This window comes from Engystomops pustulosus, unplaced genomic scaffold, assembly GCF_040894005.1.
Source record: "Engystomops pustulosus unplaced genomic scaffold, aEngPut4.maternal MAT_SCAFFOLD_419, whole genome shotgun sequence".
NCBI classification, from domain to species: domain Eukaryota; kingdom Metazoa; phylum Chordata; class Amphibia; order Anura; family Leptodactylidae; genus Engystomops; species Engystomops pustulosus.
Window position 1 is genome coordinate 111 of NW_027285298.1, and position 26395 is coordinate 26505.

The following is a 26395-nucleotide window of genomic DNA, read 5'->3' on the forward strand; positions in this document are numbered from 1 at the left end:
CTGTGTCGTCCTCCTCATAGATTGTAAGCTCTTGTGACCATTGTACAGGCATTGTCACCTCCTGTGTCGTCCTCCTCATAGATTGTAAGCTCCTGTGACCATTGTACAAGCACTGTCACCTCCTGTGTCCCCTCCTCCTCATAGATTGTAAGCTCCTGTGACCATTGTACAAGCACTGTCACCTCCTGTGTCGTCCTCCTCATAGATTGTAAGCTCTTGTGACCATTGTACAAGCACTGTCACCTCCTGTGTCCCCCTCCTTATAGATTGTAAGCTCTTGTGACCATTGTAAAAGCACCATCACCTCCTGTGTCCCCTCCTCCTCATAGATTGTAAGCTCTTGTGACCATTGTACAGGCATTGTCACCTCCTGTGTCGTCCTCCTCATAGATTGTAAGCTCTTGTGACCATTGTACAAGCACTGTCAGCTCCTGTGTCCTCCACCTCCTCATAGATTGTAAGCTCTTGTGACCATTGTACAAGCACCATCACCTCCTGTGTCCCCTCCTCCTCATATATTCTAAGCTCCTGTGACCATTGTACAAGCACCGTCACCTCCTGTGGTATATACCATATCAGACTCCTCCCTCTCGGCCTTGACGTGTGTTACCTGGATACTACATGTACCTTGTTGTATCTAAGTTGGAGTAGGTAAAGCCATAGCAGTCAGGTCTCTGGTGTTTATGGTTTATTGCATACAATCTGTTAGTAGATGGGAGGCTTTTCCTCTACATTGAGTCTCGTGAGTTTGGGCCTTCAGATATAAGTGAAGTTGGTTAGTGTGTATACATAGATAGAGAAATGGTTACAGGAATATAGTGTCTTATCATTTGCAGTATATACTGTGTACAGGTGCTGGAAGACGGTTTTCAGGCTTCCTGAGATGCAGACCACAAGATAGTCCCTTTAAGTGGTCATGGATATTATTGCCATCTTGGATGCAACATGGCAGGTCCTCCCCTCTAGAGTCTTACAAATTCATGATAGGTCCAGGAGCAAGTCCATTTTCTAGATGAGACCCTGTTTTCCTGGGGTGTTGTCATTGGACACTTCCTTCATAATGTTGCAGTCTCCATCGTCCTCCCTCACCGAGCTCCACGGAGCCTAGCACTTGGTTTCGGAGTTAGTTTTCTCTTTGGGGACAATTTAATAACATCATGAAGAGAAGGCTCCTTGTAGAGAGCCACTGCAAGACAAAAGAGTGTTTGCATCAGTCATATGTCACAGTCATGTGGACCTCTCCCTGGTCATCACCCATTCTCCTATAGACTCCTCACTGATTGTCATTCATCTTCTTGTAGGCCTCTCAGTCATCTACAGACCTTCTAATCATAGGGTCTACATGTGGACCCTCCAGTTATAGCGCTTCTCACGCAGATGCAGAAGCTTGCTAATCTAAAGATTACTCCAGTCATGTCCCCCCTTTGTCGTCGACCCTAATAAAAACAATTCCAAGTCCACTGTGCTGCAAGCACAGCCCATGGCACCATAGATTGCTTCCAGCTTCAGCTCGCCCTACAGTAGTCTCTCCAATTACAGGTTTCTCGGTGGGAGCTCACCCTCATCTAAACTTTTCCTAGTCATGAGTTGCTCCCTTTCAGGATTCTTCTCGATTTTCGATGCTCCACCATTAATTTCTTACCTTCACTCAGCTTAGGAAGGAAGTGACCAGCCGGTCTGTGTTTCTTCACCCGATTACCCTCCATTGCCCTTCCATCTTTGTTAAGACCCAGGTACCACCCACGGCCGGAGCTACGCTGGCGATAAAGTGTTGAGGAGTAGGTGACAAAGTAGTTGTCAAAGACGCTCTCTTTGAAGCGACACTCAGGAGTAAAATGAATCTAGAGCGAAGATAATGGAACACACACAAGCATCAGATGTTTGCCATTGGCACATAGAGTTGATGGATGAGCACCCTTCGAGGGTGGCATGGCAATGTGCACTCGGCTACATAATAAGAAATGAACGCTTAGTGGAAAATGTAGCGTTACATGGTGTTCTTTTACTGTGAAAACACGATAAATGAGGTCATTGTGCCTTATTATAAACCACTAATGTACTTCACTACCGGAACAGAAGACGTGGAAATACTAAAGTTGTCAATAAAAAACCAAGAAGACCCAAGATTGAGAAACCTACACCGCCTGCAGAAGATGAAGTGTCACCAAAGACTTCCAGATCTCTGAAGCTCATTATAATAATATAAATATTCACATGACACCCAAGATATCCAGATCTATGACGCTCCAGACAAATCTAGAGCAAGATCCTTCAAGATGAGGCTGCACTCCTGACATTAAAGGCATCCTATCAGCTCCTTAGTCGATGGTCTGTTTATGCATCATGGGCTTAATGATGAGAAACCTTTACTTTATTTATATACTGGTGAGCATTTAGTGTCTTAAGGGCGTGGCCACGTGTCGCGTCGGCCTTGATGGACAATGCCCCGATTCCCCAGTCATTCAGAGCCTTCTCCAGGACACTAAACCAACATCTACAAGAAGATACATTCTACATGAAGATTCTCCAATATATTGAGGCTTATACACGACCTTCAACCAGGGTAATACTGAGACACTAAACCAAGATCCAAGGCCAAATGTTGAGCCCAATTTATCATCAGAAATTGATTGAATAAACCACTAGCAGTAGGTTGGCAAACATCTGAACACATTCCAGATCATGTTTCCTTCAGGCCAAAGTTTGATGGAATCATCCAGAAAATCAACTTTGATATGAGATGCAAGTTGATTGCATAAAGTCATGGAGGCGTGGATTTTCCGCAAAAAGCCCCCTTCTGTGTAATTGATGGTCCTGCGTCCAGAGACATCACAACAGATCTGCTGAAGTCTGATGTCACAGAGGAGGAGGCGTTCAGAGCTCCCCATTTTGACTTCAGTGTTAGAGGGGTTGTTGGAGACTGTATTAAAAAATGAAAAAAAAAAAAGGTGGCCGGGAGGGAGTTACTTTAAAAAAAATAAACATTTACTTACCTCCCAACACCCTCCCAGCGTCCCACGATGCCATCACTCTGGTCTGTGCCCCATGTAAACTAAGAGGGGCACGAAAGTGGCTTTGCATTCAGCTTCCAGCTGGCCGAGATGGCTGGCCACGCCCAACCGTCCCCAGCGTTGTATACGAGCGTGGCCAGCCACCTCGGCCGGAAGCTGAATGCAGAGCCACTTCTGTGCCCATTTGGCTACATGGGGCACGGACCATAACAATGGCATCGTGGGTCGCAAGTAATTTTTTTTTTAACCCCCTAAGGGACTTTTTTGGCCTTTAGGACACGGTCCCATTTTTCAGATCTGCCCTGTGTCACTATAAGTGGTTATAGCTTTGGAACGCTATGAGATATTCAGGGGATTTTGAGAATGTCTTCTCGTGACACATTGTACTTCAAATTAGTTTAAAAATTTTGGATGAATCTTTTGTGTTTAGTATTTAAAAAAACACGAAATTTGGTCAAAATAACTCGTAAATAACCCCATTATGGAAACTACACCCCTCAACGTATGAAAAAGCACTTTTATGGAGTTTGTTAACCCTTGAGGTGTTTTATTGGGGTTAAAACAAAAATGAAGGTGCAGTCTGCAAATTGTAAGATTTTTTTGATAATCCATTCATTTTCGGTGGAAAATTAAACGTTTGTAATGGATTTGTAAATGAAAAAAGTTTTGATCCCCAATTTCTCCCGAGTGCCGATCCCCCATATGTGGTGGTGACTGCTGTACGGGCGCACGGCCGGGGATAGAAGGGGAGGAGCCATCCAGAGCAGATTTGCATTGTCACATTGTACAGGATATAATTTTTTTCTATTTTTTTTATTGTGGACCTATAGGGGCTTATTTCTTTTGCCACATGAGATGCACTTTTTTGGTAGGTAATTTTGGAACATCTATAGCTAATTGGTGAGATTTTATTAACTCTTTGTTGGTGGAGGAAATGAAAATCATCAATTTTTAGGAAGATTTTTTTGTTTACCATAACCTGAAATTGGTCACCACGATTACGAAAAATACCTAATTTATATAGATTTAAAATTTTTTCCCATTTTTACTAAATAAAAAGTAATTTGGTGACAATCTAGTTCATGTTAGCATCACCGTCTCTCATATGCATACATTTTTTATTTTTCACCTCACAAATCTGGTTAAGGGCTTAATTTTTGTGAGAAGGATTGTTCTTTTTAGTGTTCTTATTTTAGAGTGCGGAACATTTTTTAATTACTTTTTAGAGCATTTTTTTAAAAGGTAGTAATTAAAAATGATCTTTTTTTGGGACGTTTTTTGCGTTTTTTTTTCCCGGTATTTACTGTACAGGTGCAGTAATGTTTCTGTTTTATTATACAGATTGTTACGGATGCGGCAATAGCAAATATGTGGCGGTTTATTGCGTTTATGCGATTTTTATACTTTATTAAGTGTTTTTATGGGAAAGTGACATTTTAGGGGCTTATATTTTTATTTTTTATTCATTCTAACGTGTAAACTGTTTTTAACTTTTTTTACTTGTATATACTTGAACTTGTCCAATACACTTCTCTACAATACTAATTTATTGTAGAGCAGTGTAAACTGTCTGAGCATGCAGACCCGGATGGGATCTGACTGCTGCGAACATCGGGCAGCCCCGGGGCACTTTGCAGACCTCGGAGCTGCCCAGAAGTGGATCGGATCCCCCGGTAAGCGGCACAGGGGATCCAATCCTTTGAGGGAAGACCCTTACACGCTGCGGTAATGCTTGTTCACGGCATGTAAGGGGTTAACACTTGCAATCAGAGTCGGCTCCAATCATGAGTGTTAGAGTGCAGTGTCAGCTCTAACACGAGCCGGGGCCAGAAGCATCTACCCAGAGGTACGTACTATAACATCCTGGTGGGGTTAAGCAGCCCCCTCCTGGCCACTATTGTTTTTTTTTATATAGTCTCTGGCAACTTCTATAAACTCTCAACCTCCTTGACTTTATAAAAGCAATTTACATCTCACTTCAAAAGTTGATTTTCTGGATGATGCCACCACACGGGATCATGAGAGAAACAAAAACTATAAACTATATAGTAGTAGTGATTTATTAAGCCAATTGAAGATGATGGGTTCCCTTTAAGACCTTCAACTACAGTCTTCTCCAAAGCCTTGGACAAAGCATTCAACTAGAACCGACATTCAGTAGAAACATTTTCCAACATATTGAGCCCAACACAAGACATTCTAGGGTTATATGAAGAAAGATTAGCTTTTCAACCTGAGGCTTCTTCAAGATATTGGGGCTCATTTACTTACCCGGTCCTGTTGCGATCCAGCGGCGTGTTCTCCGACGAGGATTCGGGTCTTCTGGCAATTCAGCAAGCTCGTGCGTCCAACTTCCTGCAGGTGTCACTGCTGCGTCGAGGTCCGCTGGAGTTCACCATCTTCTCCCTGGTGCATGTGAGTGCTTGATTTTGCGGCACACTTCGTTTTTTAAATTCTGCGTTTTTTCTGAATCCGTCGGGTTTTCCGACGGCCACGCCCTCCCCCCAATTTCTGTCGCGCGAAAGCCGTCGCAATTGCGCAAAAATCCAACCGCGTGCGGCAGAATTTGGCGCAAAATGGAAAAAGTCAGGAAACCCGGCGAAAATGTGGCTGCAGAGCCCTTAGTAAATGAGCCCCATTGAGTGCAAGGCGAAGCATTCTGCTAGAGTCTTCTCCAACTCATTGAACCAACATTCAAGAATAAAACATTAGGGCCATCTCCAAGATACTGAGTCCGCCTACAAGAAAATAATTAAACTGGAACCTCCAGAACATTGAGAAATTCAACTATAGCCTTCTGCAGGACACTGAACCAACATTCAACTACAGCCATTTGTAAAGTATTGACCTGCAGCCAGAGCCTTCTTCAGGACACAGAGACAATCTTCAAGAAATAAACAGTGAACTGTAACATTATCTAGAATACTGAGACCAATCGAAGATCCTCCATACAAAGCCTTCAACCAGAGCTTAACTAGACTCTTCTCCAGGGCAGGATGAGAAAATTTCTCATAGATAATATCATAGATAATATTCGCGTTTTCCCGACGTGTTACCCGAATATTTCTGATTTTCCCTGAATTGCCCCGCACACGATCGGATTGTGGCGCATTGGCGCTGGCATGCACGCAACGGAAATCGGGGGCGTGGCCGAATGAAAACCCAACGGATTCTGAAAAAACGCCGCATTAAAAAAAAATTGTCGCGGGACTCGCGCTTACCTGCACCAGGTATAGGCTCGTGCATTCCGGCGGACCTCGGGGAACTTCAGCGCAGCAGTGCCACCTGGTGGACGGCGGAGGAACTACCTTAGTGGATCGCCGGGAGACCCGAATCCACCGAACAGAACGCGCCGCTGGATCGCGAATGGACCGGGTAAGTAAATCTTGAGTCTAGTATGATGCATTCTATTAGAGCCATCTTGGAGACACCGAACCAATATGGTATGGAAATGCTTTCTCCAGGAAAACTTTGCCTCTGTACGACCTTGCACGGCAGCCGCCTATACATCAAGCATGACTATGGTAGAAAGCCTAACAACATGATGCAAGATAATGGCCAAACCAGACTCCAAACTGTGGACATCACTGTTTCAATGTGTTTGCATCTCATCAGAACGATGTAGGGAACCAAATTTGGCCAAGTGAGAGAACAAACACCAGAATTCCTAACGGAGAATGCCTGGCCTTTAGGCATCCACACAGCTGCAGAGATGGCCTTTAATCTACCTGATGATGCTGTAGAATACTTATAAAATATCTTTATTGTAAAACAGTAAAAAACGTAGTCTACAGCACGGGCATACGGTAGACAGTCTACTACACTGTATCCAGGGTAATCGGATATCACCTTCTCTAAGACGACTAAAGAAAGACCAGACATTCAACCAGAGCTTTCTCCCAAACGCTAAACACCCAAGATGGGACTCCCCAAGAAGCCAACATCCAATTGTAGATGAACCTTTGTAGAGATGTTGAGCTTACAGCAAAGACTGATTCATCCACCTGTACTAGGAGATTGTGCCACGCCACTGCGTTTAAGAGACCACTAAACTGTATTCATGAAGGAGTCTCGGGCTGGGGACACTGCCGAGCTGGGTGCCACCGGGCTTGTGCTGCACCACATTCATTATTGTGATAATGAATCAGACCTGTTCTAAACTGTGCACCACATTTTGGCGCAAACTCCATGATTTTCTTGCGACTGGCAAATGTGAAATATGACCACAACGCCTTTTGTGAGGCTATGCCCCTTTGTAAGAGGAGTCTGAAAACGGCCTAGAAGCATTCAGAAATGTGTCGGAATTTAGACATTGTTTTTGGCACAAAATGTCATTTTTGGGTGCAGAAGCCATCATGATTTCCCCCCATTATGTTTAGTAGATTGTCAAAACAGCTAAAACTCAGACTAAGCCAATTCTTTTCCTTCCGATACACGATGCACAATCATGGGGAGATGCCGCAGTGTAGATCTTTCCATGGATGCTCCATATGGATGAAATGTCTGGTGGTAATGAGATAAAGCCACTCACTGAGTTATAGAGACGTCCCTCTGAATTCATGGCCACATACTGACAGCTGGCCGAGCTCTGTATGGCAACAACTCGAAGACCCACAGGGATAACATTAAACAAAGCTTGAGACAAGGAATAGAGAGAACAAGTACAGAATTAAGATGAAAGAAATGCTTCATGGACCTGTGCACTGTGTTGTATGGGCTCCTGGGTTCTGCAACCTGTCGTACAGGGGCGCTCCTAGGTTCTGTCCCCTGTTGTACCAGATGTGCTTCTAGTAACCTGTCAAGCCCAGTGTGATTGTAGGTTTGTTTCCATGGTTCCTTTCCTATTCTTCTAGGTTCTGACCCTATCATTGCTCCTTGTTTGTCCCAATTGCAGGACAGAGGGTGCGCTCAGAGCCTCTGCACCCTGCAGGACAGAGGGTGCGCTCAGAGCCTCTGCACCCCGCAGGACAGAGGGTGCGCTCAGAGCCTCTGCACCCCGCAGGACAGAGGGTGCGCTCAGAGCCTCTGCACCCCGCAGGACAGAGGGTGCGCTCAGAGCCTCTGCACCCCGCAGGACAGAGGGTGCGCTCAGAGCCTCTGCACCCCGCAGGACAGAGGGTGCACTCAGAGCCTCTGCACCCCACAGGACAGAGGGTGCGCTCAGAGCCTCTGCACCCTGCAGGACAGAGGGTGCGCTCAAAGCCTCTGCACCCCGTTGGACAGAGGGTGATCGCAGAGCTTCTGCACCCCGCAGGACAGAGGGTGATCGCAGAGCCTCTGCACCCCGCAGGACAGAAGGTGTGCTCAGAGCCTCTGCACCCCGCAGGACAGAGGGTGCGCTCAAAGCCTCTGCACCCCGCAGGACAGAGGGTGATCGCAGAGCTTCTGCACCCCGCAGGACAGAGGGTGATCGCAGAGCCTCTGCACCCCGCAGGACAGAAGGTGTGCTCAGAGCCTCTGCACCCCGCAGGACAGAAGGTGTGCTCAGAGCCTCTGCACCCCGCAGGACAGAGGATGCGCCCAGAGCCTCTGCACCCCGCAGGACAGAGGGTGCGTCCAGAGCCTCTGCACCCCGCAGGACAGAGGGTGCGCCCAGAGCCTCTGCACCCCGCAGGACAGAGGGTGCGCCCAGAGCCTCTGCACCCCGCAGGACAGAGGGTGCGCCCAGAGCCTCTGCACCTCGCAGGACAGAGGGTGCGCTCAGAGCCTCTGCACCCCGCAGGACAGAGGGTGCGCACCCTGTAGTTACTCAGGAGTAAGCACATGTGCTCGGACTCACTAGTGGATCTTTAGCAATGACTGCAGAACCAGCGATTGCCCTGTGCTAGCACCTGCTGCCCGGGTGTGAGTATCACGTGCATGAGAGTTGGTGCCACCCAGGGGTCATGTGTTTGTTACTGTTGTATCCATCCTGCCAAGGCTCTCCTCTGATTGGTCGCTTGCTGGGAGCTCTGCAGGAGATGATATAAGGGATCTGTGTGTAATGTCCTGGGACCGTCTCATCCCAACTCCGCTAAAGCGGAGATGAAATAATTCATCTGCCCGGGGATCTATTACCACACACCGGGGGTGCTCCAGGAGGATCCCCTCATCTACACCACAGCCTCCCCCTACATCTGCCCTGGGATCTATTACCACACACCGGGTGTGCTTCAGGAGGATCCCCTCATCTACACCACAGCCTCCCCCTACATCTGCCCCGGGATCTATTACCACACACTTGGGGTGCTCCAGGGGGATCCCCTCATCTACACCACGGCCTCCCCCTACATCTGCCCCAGGTTCTATTACCAAACACCAGGAGTGCTCGAAGGGGATCCCCTCATCTACACCACAGCCTCCCCCCTACATCTGCCCGGGGATCTATTACCACACACCAGGAGTGCTCGAAGGGGATTCCCTCATCTACACCAAGGCCCGGGGATCTATTACCACACACTGGGGGTGCCCCAGGGGGATCCCCTCATCTACCCCACGGCCTCCCCCTTCATCTGCCCAGGGACCTATTACCACACACCGGGGGTGCCCCAGGGGGATCCCCTCATCTACACCACGTCCCCGAGATCTATTAACACACACTGGGGGTGCCCCAGGGGGATCGGTCACTATACTGCAACCTCTGCCTCTTCTGGCCCTGATGGGAGTGGACCCGGCCCGTTCTGGACAAAGCCCCCGGGACATATCCTGGTGCCAGGCCGTAACTGCAGGGAATCCAGCCGCCCCCACACCGAGGTCAGGCCCCAGTGGGTGGACATTGCACATGCAGACCTTGATCATTCCAAATGCCTGACCACAATACTCACTGTAAGGGCTCAGCTCTTCCTTCGTTCCGGAAATTGTCCCATCTGGAAGAAACTGCAGAAAGAAACCCATTCTGCTTAACAAGCGGGTGACTATCCCCTTCAGCTGCGGCTCTGGAGGAGACAAACAATCAGGATCCAAGAAAATCCATCACTTCTCCTGCACAACCTGAAGATAATAACCGGTTCTCTCCTTGTACCGACCCCGACCTCCATAACTGCCTCCTCCGGGAACAAGAACCTCATCCATTATCCCGGCCGAGGACGACCCAGAAACACTGGCAGAACCGAGTGCAAACAAGGTACAGGAATAGTATATACAGGACGAGGTGTAGTGTAGTGTGTATATATATAATGTACAGGAATAGTATATACAGGACGGGGTGTAGCGTATATATAATGTACAGGAATAGTATATACAGGACGGGGTGTAGCGTATATATAATGTACAGGAATAGTATATACAGGATGGGGTGTAGCGTATATATAATGTACAGGAATAGTATATACAGGACGGGGTGTAGCGTATATATAATGTACAGGAATAGTATATACAGGACGGGGTGTAGCGTATATATAATGTACAGGAATAGTATATACAGGACAGGGTGTAGCGTATATATAATGTACAGGAATAGTATATACAGGACGGGGTGTAGCGTATATATAATGTACAGGAATAGTATATACAGGACGGGGTGTAGCGTATATATAATGTACAGGAATAGTATATACAGGACGGGGTGTAGCGTATATATAATGTACAGGAATAGTATATACAGGACGGGGTGTAGCGTATATATAGTGTACAGGAATAGTATATACAGGACGGGGTGTAGCGTATATATAGTGTACAGGAATAGTATATACAGGACGGGGTGTAGCGTATATATAGTGTACAGGAATAGTATATACAGGACGGGGTGTAGCGTATATATAGTGTACAGGAATAGTATATACAGGACGGGGTGTAGCGTATATATAATGTACAGGAATAGTATATACAGGACGGGGTGTAGCGTATATATAATGTACAGGAATAGTATATACAGGACGGGGTGTAGCGTATATATAATGTACAGGAATAGTATATACAGGACGGGGTGTAGCGTATATATAATGTACAGGAATAGTATATACAGGACGGGGTGTAGTGTATATATAATGTACAGGAATAGTATATACAGGACGGGGTGTAGTGTATATATAGTGTACAGGAATAGTATATACAGGACGGGGTGTAGTGTATATATAATGTACAGGAATAGTATATACAGGACGGGGTGTAGCGTATATATATAATGTGCAGGAATAGTATATACAGGACGGGGTGTAGGGTATATATAATGTACAGGAATAGTATATACAGGACGGGGTGTAGTGTATATATAATGTACAGGAATAGTATATACAGGACGGGGTGTAGCGTATATATAATGTACAGGAATAGTATATACAGGACGGGGTGTAGCGTATATATAATGTACAGGAATAGTATATACAGGACGGGGTGTAGCGTATATATAATGTACAGGAATAGTATATACAGGATGGGGTGTAGTGTATATATAATGTACAGGACGGGGTGTAGCGTATATATAATGTACAGGAATAGTATATACAGGATGGGGTGTAGTGTATATATAATGTACAGGAATAGTATATACAGGACGGGGTGTAGCGTATATATAATGTACAGGAATAGTATATACAGGACGGGGTGTAGTGTATATATAATGTACAGGAATAGTATATACAGGACGGGGTGTAGCGTATATATAATGTACAGGAATAGTATATACAGGACGGGGTGTAGTGTATATATAATGTACAGGGATAGTATATACAGGACGGGGTGTAGTGTATATATAATGTACAGGAATAGTATATACAGGACGGGGTGTAGCGTATATATAATGTACAGGAATAGTATATACAGGACGGGGTGTAGCGTATATATAATGTACAGGAATAGTATATACAGGACGGGGTGTAGCGTATATATAATGTACAGGAATAGTATATACAGGACGGGGTGTAGTGTATATATAATGTACAGGGATAGTATATACAGGACGGGGTGTAGTGTATATATAATGTACAGGAATAGTATATACAGGACGGGGTGTAGTATATATATAATGTACAGGGATAGTATATACAGGACGGGGTGTAGTATATATAATGTACAGGAATAGTATATACAGGACGGGGTGTAGCGTATATATAATGTACAGGAATAGTATATACAGGACGGGGTGTAGGGTATATATAATGTACAGGAATAGTATATACAGGACGGGGTGTAGTGTATATATAATGTACAGGAATAGTATATACAGGACGGGGTGTAGTGTATATATAATGTACAGGAATAGTATATACAGGACGGGGTGTAGTGTATATATAATGTACAGGAATAGTATATACAGGACGGGGTGTAGTGTATATATAATGTACAGGAATAGTATATACAGGACGGGGTGTAGCGTATATATAATGTACAGGAATAGTATATACAGGACGGGGTGTAGCGTATATATAATGTACAGGAATAGTATATACAGGACGGGGTGTAGCGTATATATAATGTACAGGAATAGTATATACAGGACGGGGTGTAGCGTATATATAATGTACAGGAATAGTATATACAGGACGGGGTGTAGCGTATATATAATGTACAGGAATAGTATATACAGGACGGGGTGTAGCGTATATATAATGTACAGGAATAGTATATACAGGACGGGGTGTAGCGTATATATAATGTACAGGAATAGTATATACAGGACGGGGTGTAGCGTATATATAATGTACAGGAATAGTATATACAGGACGGGGTGTAGCGTATATATAATGTACAGGAATAGTATATACAGGACGGGGTGTAGCGTATATATAATGTACAGGAATAGTATATACAGGACGGGGTGTAGCGTATATATAATGTACAGGAATAGTATATACAGGACGGGGTGTAGCGTATATATAATGTACAGGAATAGTATATACAGGACGGGGTGTAGCGTATATATAATGTACAGGAATAGTATATACAGGACGGGGTGTAGTGTATATATAATGTACAGGAATAGTATATACAGGACGGGGTGTAGCGTATATATAATGTACAGGGATAGTATATACAGGACGGGGGGTAGGGTCTCCTGTTGTCTTCTTACCGGGATCTTTTTCCGGATTTCTCCTTTGGTTCCCGCACAGTCGGACCTTGGAGACGAGGAAGAGCAGCTGCTTCTGGCACAAGGACTTGGTTCCCCGGGGACAGACTTTCCTCTGGGGGGGGACAGGGCGGGTTCCTCCAGAATCTTTAATTTCTCTCTTCTGACGGATGAGAGAACTAGCGAGGGCAGCCATCTCCCCCCCAATACGTTACCTGCCCCCTTCTATGTAATCCTCCATGTGCAGGAGTCCTCCACCTCCCAGCAACGATCCTAATTGTCCTCCGATCTTATCAACATCAGTCTCCTGGCGTCCCGAGCCTCATTTTTCCGACACGGAGTCCAAATTCATCAGCGATCGCCGTCTCCTCCTCAATGTTTCCTCCCCCAGTGCTGCCGCCTGCCCAACATCCACCCTCTACCCCCCGTCCTGTATATACCATCCCTGTACATTATATATACACTACACCCCCTCCTGTATATACTATTCCTGTACATTATATATACGCTACACCCCGTCCTGTATATACTATTCCTGTACATTATATATACTACACCCCGTCCTGTATATACTATTCCTGTACATTATATATACGCTACACCCCGTCCTGTATATACTATTCCTGTACATTATATATATACACTACACCCCGTCCTGTATATACCATCCCTGTACATTATATATACACTACACCCCCTCCTGTATATACTATTCCTGTACTTTATATATACGCTACACCCCGTCCTGTATATACTATTCCTGTACATTATATATACGCTACACCCCGTCCTGTATATACTATTCCTGTACATTATATATACTACACCCCGTCCTGTATATACTATTCCTGTACATTATATATACTACACCCCGTCCTGTATATACTATTCCTGTACATTATATATACACTACACCCCCTCCTGTATATACTATTCCTGTACATTATATATACGCTACACCCCGTCCTGTATATACTATTCCTGTACATTATATATACACTACACCCCGTCCTGTATATACTATTCCTGTACATTATATATACTACACCCCGTCCTGTATATACTATTCCTGTACATTATATATACGCTACACCCCGTCCTGTATATACTATTCCTGTACATTATATATACGCTACACCCCGTCCTGTATATACTATTCCTGTACATTATATATACGCTACACCCCGTCCTGTATATACTATTCCTGTACATTATATATACGCTACACCCCGTCCTGTATATACTATTCCTGTACATTATATATACGCTACACCCCGTCCTGTATATACTATTCCTGTACATTATATATACGCTACACCCCGTCCTGTATATACTATTCCTGTACATTATATATACGCTACACCCCGTCCTGTATATACTATTCCTGTACATTATATATACGCTACACCCCGTCCTGTATATACTATTCCTGTACATTATATATACGCTACACCCCGTCCTGTATATACTATTCCTGTACATTATATATACGCTACACCCCGTCCTGTATATACTATTCCTGTACATTATATATACGCTACACCCCGTCCTGTATATACTATTCCTGTACATTATATATACGCTACACCCCGTCCTGTATATACTATTCCTGTACATTATATATACGCTACACCCCGTCCTGTATATACTATTCCTGTACATTATATATACGCTACACCCCGTCCTGTATATACTATTCCTGTACATTATATATACGCTACACCCCGTCCTGTATATACTATTCCTGTACACTATATATACGCTACACCCCGTCCTGTATATACTATTCCTGTACATTATATATACGCTACACCCCGTCCTGTATATACTATTCCTGTACATTATATATACGCTACACCCCGTCCTGTATATACTATTCCTGTACATTATATATACGCTACACCCCGTCCTGTATATACTATTCCTGTACACTATATATACGCTACACCCCGTCCTGTATATACTATTCCTGTACACTATATATACGCTACACCCCGTCCTGTATATACCATTCCTGTACATTATATATACGCTACACCCCGTCCTGTATATACCATTCCTGTACATTATATATACACTACACCCCGTCCTGTATATAATATTCCTGTACATTATATATACGCTACACCCCGTCCTGTATATACTATTCCTGTACATTATATATACACTATTTCTGTACATTACATATATAGCTCTACACTACACCATCATCTCTCGGCTTTTCCAGCTGTTTATCCCTCCTCTGTTCCTCTATCCAATTCCACACTGCACCGTTTTCAAGTTGACACATTTATTAAAGTGTATTTTCTGGGATGGGCTGGGGGCCAGTATTTTCTGGGATGGGCTGGGGGCCAGCTTGGCAGGACTGTGTCGCACAGAAAGACAGCAGGGAGCAGATTTGGTGCCAGCTTCTCTTGCTGTTGAGTAGTTTGGGGGTCAGAAGGAGTTGAGGGATACAATGACAGTTCAGGGTCTCTGCTTGATGAGTTTCTTTATGTTTGGTCTGTTTCCCCCCAAGGGACAGGAGAGTGATAACTGCAAAAAGTCATATAAATCAAGAGACAGACGCTATCCAATCTAGAATCTACTCTTATCATAGACAGCGAATCTGAGGAAATGGGAACCATCCAGGAAATTACATACAGGGGATCTTTGGGAAGAACATAGATGGAGGACATGAAGAAAGCCCAGAGATCTACAGAGGAGAACATAGATGGAGGACATGAAGAAAGCCCAGAGATCTACAGAGGAAAACATAGATGGAGGACATGAAGAAAGCCCAGAGATCTACAGAGGAGAACATAGATGGAGGACATGAAGAAAGCCCAGAGATCTACAGAGGAGAACATAGATGGAGGACATGAAGAAAGCCCAGAGATCTACAGAGGAGAACATAGATGGAGGACATGAAGAAAGCCCAGAGATCTACAGAGGAGAACATAGATGGAGGACATGAAGATAGCCCAGAGATCTACAGAGGAGAACATAGATGGAGGACATGAAGAAAGCCCAGAGATCTACAGAGGAGAACATAGATGGAGGACATGAAGAAAGCCCAGAGATCTACAAAGGAGAACATAGATGGAGGACATGAAGAAAGCCCAGAGATCTACAGAGGAGAACATAGATGGAGGACATGAAGAAAGCCCAGAGATCTACAGAGGAAAACATAGATGGAGGACATGAAGAAAGCCCAGAGATCTACTGAGGAGAACATAGATGGAGGACATGAAGAAAGCCCAGAGATCTACAGAGGAGAACATAGATGGAGGACATGAAGAAAACCCAGAGATCTACAGAGGAGAACATAGATGGAGGACATGAAGAAAGTCCAGAGATCTACAGAGGAGAACATAGATGGAGGACATGAAGAAAGTCCAGAGATCTACAGAGGAGAACATAGATGGAGGACATGAAGAAAGCCCAGAGATCTACAGAGGAGAACATAGATGGAGGACATGAAGAAAGCCTAGAGATCTACAGAGGAGAACATAGATGGAGGACATGAAGAAAGCCCAGAGATCTACAGAGGAGAACATAGATGGAGGACATGAAGAAAGCCCAGAGATCTACAGAGGAGAACATAGATGGAGGACATGAAGAAAGTCCAGAGATCTACAGAGGAGAACATAGATGGAGGACATGAAGAAAGCCCAGAGATCTACAGAGGAGAACATAGATGGAGGACATGAAGAAAGCCTAGAGATCTACAGAGGAGAACATAGATGGAGGACATGAAGAAAGCCCAGAGATCTATAGAGGAGAACATAGATGGAGGACATGAAGAAAGCCCAGAGATCTACAGAGGAGAACATAGATGGAGGACATGAAGATAGCCCAGAGATCTACAGTGGAGAACATAGATGGAGGACATGAAGATAGCTCAGAGATCTACAGAGGAGAACATAGATGGAGGACATGAAGAAAGTCCAGAGATCTACAGAGGAGAACATAGATGGAGGACATGAAGAAAGCCCAGAGATCTACAGAGGAGAACATAGATGGAGGACATGAAGAAAGCCTAGAGATCTACAGAGGAGAACATAGATGGAGGACATGAAGAAAGCCCAGAGATCTATAGAGGAGAACATAGATGGAGGACATGAAGAAAGCCCAGAGATCTACAGAGGAGAACATAGATGGAGGACATGAAGATAGCCCAGAGATCTACAGTGGAGAACATAGATGGAGGACATGAAGATAGCTCAGAGATCTACAGAGGAGAACATAGATGGAGGACATGAAGAAAGCCCAGAGATCTACAGTGGAGAACATAGATGGAGGACATGAAGAAAGCCTAGAGATCTACAGAGGAGAACATAGATGGAGGACATGAAGAAAGCCCAGAGATCTACAGAGGAGAACATAGATGGAGGACATGAAGATAGCCCAGAGATCTACAGAGGAGAACATAGATGGAGGACATGAAGAAAGCCCAGAGATCTACAGAGGAGAACATAGATGGAGGACATGAAGAAAGCCCAGAGATCTACAGAGGAGAACATAGATGGAGGACATGAAGAAAACCCAGAGATCTACAGAGGAGAACATAGATGGAGGACATGAAGATAGCCCAGAGATCTACAGTGGAGAACATAGATGGAGGACATGAAGAAAGCCCAGAGATCTACAGAGGAGAACATAGATGGAGGACATGAAGAAAGTCCAGAGATCTACTGAGGAGAACATAGATGGAGGACATGAAGAAAGCCCAGAGATCTACAGAGGAGAACATAGATGGAGGACATGAAGATAGCCCAGAGATCTACAGTGGAGAACATGAAGAAAGCCCAGAGATCTACAGAGGAGAACATAGATGGAGGACATGAAGATAGCCCAGAGATCTACAGAGGAGAACATAGATGGAGGACATGAAGAAAGCCCAGAGATCTACAGTGGAGAACATAGATGGAGGACATGAAGAAAGCCCAGAGATCTACAGAGGAGAACATAGATGGAGGACATGAAGAAAGCCCAGAGATCTACTGAGGAGAACATAGATGGAGGACATGAAGAAAGCCCAGAGATCTACAGAGGAGAACATAGATGGAGGACATGAAGAAAGCCCAGAGATCTACTGAGGAGAACATAGATGGAGGACATGAAGAAAGCCCAGAGATCTACAGAGGAGAACATAGATGGAGGACATGAAGAAAGCCCAGAGATCTACAGAGGATAACATAGATGGAGGACATGAAGAAAGCCCAGAGATCTACAGAGGAGAACATAGATGGAGGACACGAAGAAAGCCCATAGATCTACAGAGAAGAAAGTCTTGAGAACTTCTGCGGAGGATCTGAGGAAATCTGGTATCTTTAGGCAGGTGCAAGATCTACAGGCAGACATACAGTCAATCGATTGAAGATCTGGTTGCCTACTGATCTGGACTACAGATACAAGGCCTGTGTATAGATCTCCCATATGTATTGTGGCTAACTTGAGTTTCTATCTATAGCGTGAACCATGCTTGATTTTCTTTTTTTTATCTCTATTTGATGGAGATCTTTGGGTAGGACATAATCTTTGGATTAACAGATGCTAGAGATCTATTAGATGGACCAAAATTCTAGGCAATGGATATCAAGGGTGAAGAAGTCTGGCTCCCGGTTAAGAATCCAAAATCCAGGATTTATGAGGAAGGGAGGACTAGAAATACTGGAGATGGAAGGTCAAGGATCTTTTGAAGATATAGGAATCCACAGAATCTACTCTGAGGATGAGTAGACACTGGAGATCTGATGTGTGTACTGGGAGATATACAGGGAAAATGCAGATTAATAGAGGGTGGAGGTGTTTGAGGAGGACCAGGTTCTATCGCTTGGATCTGTAGACCTTGAGATCTATCCTAGTTTATACATTATCGGTCTATGTACATTGGACATCTAGACGTAGACATCGGATCTACAGTAAGGCATCTGTAAACACTAGAGATTTATGATATAGGATCAGGCGTTACTGTGTTATGGGGATCTACAGATATTGGAGATGTGTAGTCAGGTAAGGGAGCTATAGACTACAAACCTATTAGTAGATTAAACCTGGCAATCTGTCTGAAGATCAAAGTGGATGGAGTGTTGGGTCTGTAAACAATTCTTATATTTCTATAGCAGAGTTCTAGAAGATTGAAAAATGCTTTCTACATAAGAATCCTGAATTTATGAGCACAGATTAATGGGCCAGTTATCAGGGGCCAGAGGCAATGTAAACATTGGAGTATATGGCTAGGCCCAAGACCTACGAGGGTGGAGGTTGTAAACACTGGAGCATAAGGCTCGGCCCAAGATCTACAACTGTGGAGGTTGTAAACACTGGAGTCTGCGACGGTGAAGGTTGTAAACACTGGAGTCTATGGCTAGGCTCAGGATCTACGAGGGTGGAGGTTGTAAACATTTGAGTCTCTGGTCGGGCATTGGCTCTATAACAATGAACTATAATGAATCCTAACAGTATCTACAAGGAAGAAGAGATCTAAAAATACTGGAGATGGCTGGTCAGGGCTCTGTAGCTCCATAATCTCTCAATAATGTGGAGATCTATAGACAGGCCCAGCATCTTCATACACAGGAAAGCCATAGGGAGGGCTCCGTCGCCCCGGATGGGTTGTATCAGGATATGAGAAGTGTGTCAGCATCTTGCTGGATCAGGACGGCCGTGTCCTTGGGTTGATGCCTGACATGGGGGGGTGGGGGTTGCTGTCCATGTTGGAGGGTGACCGCTCTGCCCTCTACACTCGCATGCGCCTATTTGCAGAGATCTGCAGATAATGGGTGCGTCCGCTATAGATATATAGGCTGCCTGACGTCTCTTTCTGTGTCCTGCCAGATCTAATATATACACCCGCCACCGCCGCCAGCCTCTGAGCTAATCACAAAATTGATCAGAATTAAGGGAGGGACAGAGTGTGCTGGACGTGAGGGGAATTCATCATGCGCTGCCACCATGCAGGACTACAGGGGTTAATAATGCAATACTCCACAGCGGCTGGCAGACGAGGGGTTAACACGGAAACCCTGAGTGAACCTGCACATATCCAGGAGGGGTCTGCAGAATGGTGCAGCACTACACGTCTATGCAAGCCACGTGCAGCAGAGTTACATAGGGTAGTGATGACCACAATCTCAGCTCTGCTACATGTGTCCCTGTAGAGGACAATGCGGCTAGCTGGGGTAACACCCTGAGCCCCTCTCCTCCTTCTCCTCAATCTCCTCTCTCTCCCCTTTGTCCCCGGCTTTTACCACCTCCTTAGCCTCTCTGATCACTGCCCGCAGGTATCTGGCCGGGTGAGCTCTGACCTCTGACACGTGTCGTGCTAAGGAAGGGCCTCGAGTGCTGCCCAGGAGGAGGTCACATCCAGGCAGGAAGGGGTTAGGGCAGGAGCCCCTGAGGAACAAGTGAGACAGCTCCTCCAAGAGGCCCAGAAAGCACAAGGCTGCATTGTGCCCCTGACTTAGGTAACCTCGCGGCAGCCTCTGACAGGCCTGCAGGAGGGTCACCCATACAACATAGGGCCCCGGGGCCCCGTTCTGCTGAAGGATCTGCCCCAGCACAGCTGTAGAGGCTCTGAGAACCAGCGAGAGGGCAGGGTGTAAGCATCTCCTCATATACAGCTCCACACCGGGGAATCCCACTCTCCATTGTCCACCAGCCCCCCAGGGCAAAAGATGGAAGAGCTTAGGAGCTTCACTATCCTCAGCTACCCATTCATCCAGGTACTGGACCCCCGGGGGCCATCCCTGAACCTCAACCACAGGAACCAGGTCAAAGCGAATACTGAGACTTTGGCTGGAGAGCAAAATGGAGAAGCAGTTACCCCAGGGCTCAGCCCGCTCCAAGGACAAGGGCAGAGAGGACTCCGAGAGATGGGACACCTCCGACAGCAGAGAAGAATTGAACCACAGAGAGACGTCATATGGAGACACATGGACGGTGACGGCACCAACCACAGGGGGCGCAGGATCCCAGGCAGAGCGGCCCACCAAGTAGTGGCATGGGCTGGACTGTGAGAGGTGGAGCGAGGAGGGAAGGCGAATGATGGGCACTAACAGGGTATAAGAAATGGAGGAACATTCAAAGGGTGAGGGACACCCCAAATCTGAAGACGACACATCCAGGGAACCGGAGCACAGGCCACCAGACAGGAGCAGGAAAGCATTGGGAGACGGCAACGGATGGACCCGAGCTGAAAGAACAAGATAAAATTGTAACCCCCAGCAGTCCATCACCCCCTATGACCAACAACTGTAAGAGACAGAAGTACATCATAGAGCATCATGGACAGGAGGTGTCTGGCTGTGTAGTAGTAGTCACAGCAGTACAGTATAGAGCATGATGGACAGGAGGTGTCTGGCTGTGTAGTAGTAGTCACAGCAGTACAGTATAGAGCAGTGATGGCGAACCTTTTAGAGATCGGGTGCCCAAATTACAACCGAATCCTACTTATTTACCATGAAGTGCCAACATGACAACTTAAACAGTAACTTATTGCTCCTTGTTCTTCCACAGCATTCAATCGTATTGGCCCCCTGAGGCCACCAATATAGTTGAAAGCAGGAGGACAAATTCGGACATCATTGTAGCTTCAGAATCATGGGGCCAGCAAGGGGACCTCAAAAGATAATCTTGACCTTCTCACTCTTCCTGCATTTCCAATCAGTCAAGGAAGTGTCACCTTAAAATAGCATTGAGAACTGCAGGAATATTCTGGTCCTGTCTGATGAATCTATCCTGGGGTGACAGCTTGGGTGCCAACAGAAGGGGTTCAGAGTGCCACCTCTGGCACCCGTGCCAAAGGTTCGCCATCACTGGTATAGAGCATGATGGACAGGACAGGAGGGGTCTGGCTGTGTAGTAGTAGTCACAGCAGTACAGTACAGAGCATGATGGACAGGACAGGAGGGGTCTGGCTGTGTAGTAGTAGTACAGTATAGAGCATGATGGACAGGACAGGAGGTGTCTGGCTGTGTAGTAGCAGTACAGTATAGAGCATGATGGACAGGACAGGAGGGGTCTGGCTGTGTAGTAGTAGTACAGTATAGAGCATGATGGACAGGACAGGAGGTGTCTGGCTGTGTAGTAGTAGTACAGTATAGAGCATGATGGACAGGACAGGAGGGGTCTGGCTGTGTAGTAGTAGTAGTACAGTATAGAGCATGATGGGCAGGACAGGAGGGGTCTGGCTGTGTAGTAGTAGTACAGTATAGAGCATGATGGACAGGACAGGAGGGGTCTGGCTGTGTAGTAGTACAGTATAGAGCATGATGGACAGGACAGGAGGGGTCTGGCTGTGTAGTAGTAGGAGTACAGTATAGAGCATGATGGACAGGACAGGAGGTGTCTGGCTGTGTAGTAGTAGTACAGTATAGAGCATGATGGACAGGACAGGAGGGGTCTGGCTGTGTAGTAGTAGTAGTAGAGTATAGAGCATGATGGACAGGACAGGAGGGGTCTGGCTGTGTAGTAGTAGTAGTACAGTATAGAGCATGATGGACAGGAGGTGTCTGGCTGTGTAGTAGTAGCAGTACAGTATAGAGCATGATGGACAGGAGGTTTCTGGCTGAGTAGTAGTAGCAGTACAGTATAGAGCATGATGGACAGGACAGGAGGTTTCTGGCTGTGTAGTAGTAGCAGTACAGTATAGAGCATGATGGACAGGAGGTGTCTGGCTGTGTAGTAGTAGCAGTACAGTATAGAGCATGATGGACAGGACAGGAGGTGTCTGGCTGTGTAGTAGTAGTACAGTATAGAGCATGATGGACAGGACAGGAGGTGTCTGGCTGTGTAGTAGTAGCAGTACAGTATAGAGCATGATGGACAGGAGGTTTCTGGCTGAGTAGTAGTAGCAGTACAGTATAGAGCATGATGGACAGGACAGGAGGTTTCTGGCTGTGTAGTAGTAGCAGTACAGTATAGAGCATGATGGACAGGACAGGAGGTTTCTGGCTGAGTAGTAGTAACAGTACAGTATAGAGCATGATGGACAGGTGGTGTCTGGCTGTGTAGTAGTAGTACAGTATAGAGCATGATGGACAGGACAGGAGGTGTCTGGCTGTGTAGTAGTAGCAGTACAGTATAGAGCATGATGGACATGTAGCTGTCACAGTGGTAGTAGTTTCCTCACGGACACCCACCGATGAGGTTGAAGACGAGGTCCTTGGCTTGCAGACAGGTGTGCAGGACGTCCTTCCCCTGCAGCGCGATGCTCTGTCTCCTCTCCAGCTCCTCCAAAAGTTTATTCAGCTCCTCAATGCGAGACCCAGAACAGAAATCCAGGTCAGTCAGAGGCCGCGCCCGAACCGCCATGTCACGTGTCCATCAACCTACATAAAGCAGAGGTGAGAATTAGAGTGATGCTCTGCAGTGTAGGAGGAGCAATGTTCTTAAGGGAAGTCAGATGTGTAATAATCTGCAGGATAAATCACTACATATCAGGAGGCAGCAGAGTCGTGTTCTGTATGGAGATTGATTTGCCCGGAGTTTGCACCCAGTATCTGCTCTCCCAATATATTAGCTCATCGTTACAGTGTATCACTGCCCCAGAGCCCAATCCCTTCCCCATCATCGTTACAGTGTATCACTGCCCCAGAGCCCAATCCCTTCCCCATCATCGTTACAGTGTATCACTGCCCCAGAGCCCAATCCCTTCCCCATCATCATTACAGTGTATCACTAGCCCAGAGTCCAATCCCTTCCCCATCATCGTTACAGTGCATCACTGGCCCAGAGCCCAATCCCTTCCCCATCATCATTACAGTGTATCACTGCCCCAGAGCCCAATCCCTTCCCCATCATCATTACAGTGTATCACTAGCCCAGAGTCCAATCCCTTCCCCATCATCGTTACAGTGCATCACTGGCCCAGAGCCCAATCCCTTCCCCATCATCATTACAGTATCACTGGCCCAGAGTCCAATCCCTCTCCCAACATCATTACAGTATCACTGGCCCAGAGCCCAATCCTTTCCCCATCATCATTACAGTATCACTGGCCCAGAGCCCAATCCATTCCCCATCAGCATTACAGTATCACTGGCCCAGAGTCCAATCCCTCCCCCATCATCATTACAGTGAATCACTGGCCCAGAGTCCAATCCATTCCTCATCATCATTACAGTATCACTGGCCCAGAGCCCAATCCCTTCCCCATCATCGTTACAGTGTATCACTGGCCCAGAGTCCAATCCCTTCCCCATCAGCATTACAGTATCACTGGCCCAGAGCCCAATCCCTTCCCCATCATCGTTACAGTGTATCACTGGCCCAGAGCCCAATCCCTTCCCCATCATCATTATAGTATCACTGGCCCAGAGTCCAATCCCTCCCCCATCATCATTACAGTATCACTGGCCCAGAGCCTAATCCCTTCCCCATCATCAATACAGTATCACTGGCCCAGAGCCCAATCCCTTCCCCATCATCATTACAGTATCACTGGCCCAGAGCCTAATCCCTTCCCCATCATCAATACAGTATCACTGGCCCAGAGCCCAATCCCTCCCCCATCATCATTACAGTGTATCACTGGCCCAGAGTCCAATCCCTTCCCCATCATCGTTACAGTGTATCACTGGCCCAGAGCCCAATCCCTTCCCCATCATCATTACAGTATCACTGGCCCAGAGCCCAATCCCTTCCCCATCATCATTACAGCATCACTGCCCCAGAGTCCAATCCCTTCCCCATCATCATTACAGTGTATCACTGGCCCAGAGCCCAATCCCTTCCCCATAATCATTACAGTGTATCACTGGCCCAGAGTCCAATCCCTTCCCCATCATCATTACAGTATCACTGGCCCAGAGTCCAATCCCTTCCCCATCAGCATTACAGTATCACTGGCCCAGAGCCCAATCCCTTCCCCATCATCATTACAGTGTATCACTGGCCCAGAGTCCAATCCCTTCCCCATCATCATTACAGTATCACTGCCCCAGAGTCCAATCCCTTCCCCATCATCATTACAGTGTATCACTGGCCCAGAGCCCAATCCCTTCCCCATCATCATTACAGCATCACTGCCCCAGAGTCCAATCCCTTCCCCATCATCATTACAGTGTATCACTGGCCCAGAGCCCAATCCCTTCCCCATCATCATTACAGTGTATCACTGGCCCAGAGTCCAATCCCTTCCCCATCATCATTACAGTATCACTGGCCCAGAGTCCAATCCCTTCCCCATCATCATTACAGTGTATCACTGGCCCAGAGCCCAATCCCTTCCCCATCATCATTACAGCATCACTGCCCCAGAGTCCAATCCCTTCCCCATCATCATTACAGTGTATCACTGGCCCAGAGCCCAATCCCTTCCCCATCATCATTACAGTATCACTGGCCCAGAGGTCAATCCATTCCCCATCAGCATTACAGTATCACTGGCCCAGAGCCCAATCCCTTCCCCATCATCATTACAGTATCACTGGCCCAGAGGTCAATCCCTTCCCCATCATCATTACAACATCACTGGCCCAGAGCCCAATCCCTTCCCCATCATCATTACAGTATCACTGGCCCAGAGTCCAATCCCTCCCCCATCATCATTACAGTGTATCACTGGCCCAGAGTCCAATCCCTTCCCCATCATCATTACAGTATCACTGGCCCAGAGGTCAATCCATTCCCCATCAGCATTACAGTATCACTGGCCCAGAGTCCAATCCCTCCCCCATCATCATTACAGTGTATCACTGGCCCAGAGTCCAATCCCTTCCCCATCATCATTACAGTATCACTGGCCCAGAGGTCAATCCATTCCCCATCAGCATTACAGTATCACTAGCCCAGAGCCCAATCCCATCCCCATCATCATTACAGTGTGTCACTGGCCCAGAGCTCAATCCCCCCATCATCATTACAGTATCACTGACCCAGAGCCCAATCCCTTCCCCATCATCATTACAGTATCACTGGCCCAGAGCCCAATCCCTTCCCCATCATCATTATTACAGTGTATCACTTGCCCAGAGCCCAATCCCTTCCCCATCATCATTACAGTGTATCACTAGCCCAGAGTCCAATCCCTTCCCCATCATCGTTACAGTGCATCACTGGCCCAGAGCCCAATCCCTTCCCCATCATCATTACAGTATCACTGGCCCAGAGTCCAATCCCTCTCCCAACATCATTACAGTATCACTGGCCCAGAGCCCAATCCTTTCCCCATCATCATTTCAGTATCACTGGCCCAGAGTCCAACCCCCCGCCCCCATCATCATTACAGTATCACTGGCCCAGAGTCCAATCCCTTCCCCATCATCATTACAGTGTATCACTGGCCCAGAGCCCAATCCCTTCCCCATCATCATTACCAGTATCACTGCCCCAGAGTCCAATCCCTTCCCCATCATCATTACAGTGTATCACTGGCCCAGAGTCCAATCCCTTCCCCATCATCGTTACAGTATCA

General features: G+C 46.4%; 1 protein-coding gene across 4 annotated transcripts in view; it reads right to left on the bottom strand.

Moving 5' to 3' along the window:
* Positions 1-673: 673 nt before the first annotated feature.
* LOC140111321 (fibroblast growth factor 11-like) overlaps positions 674-26395 on the bottom strand; it is a 29708-nt gene continuing 3986 nt past the window's right edge. Inside the window, exons 2-7 of one of the 4 annotated variants that reach the window (XM_072132351.1) lie at positions 23121-23309; positions 20804-21172; positions 9815-9925; positions 7543-7646; positions 1643-1841; positions 674-1186 (exon numbers count right to left, since the gene is read on the bottom strand). In XM_072132351.1, the coding sequence (XP_071988452.1) occupies positions 1086-1186; positions 1643-1841; positions 7543-7646; positions 9815-9925; positions 20804-21172; positions 23121-23292 (1056 nt within the window). In that variant the 5' untranslated portion in view covers positions 23293-23309 and the 3' untranslated portion in view covers positions 674-1085. Of the gene's footprint in view, positions 1187-1642; positions 1842-7542; positions 7647-9814; positions 9926-12996; positions 13446-15286; positions 21173-23120; positions 23310-26395 lie in introns of those variants that run through there. The other 3 variants (XM_072132353.1, XM_072132352.1, XM_072132350.1) reach the window with 3 other exon arrangements.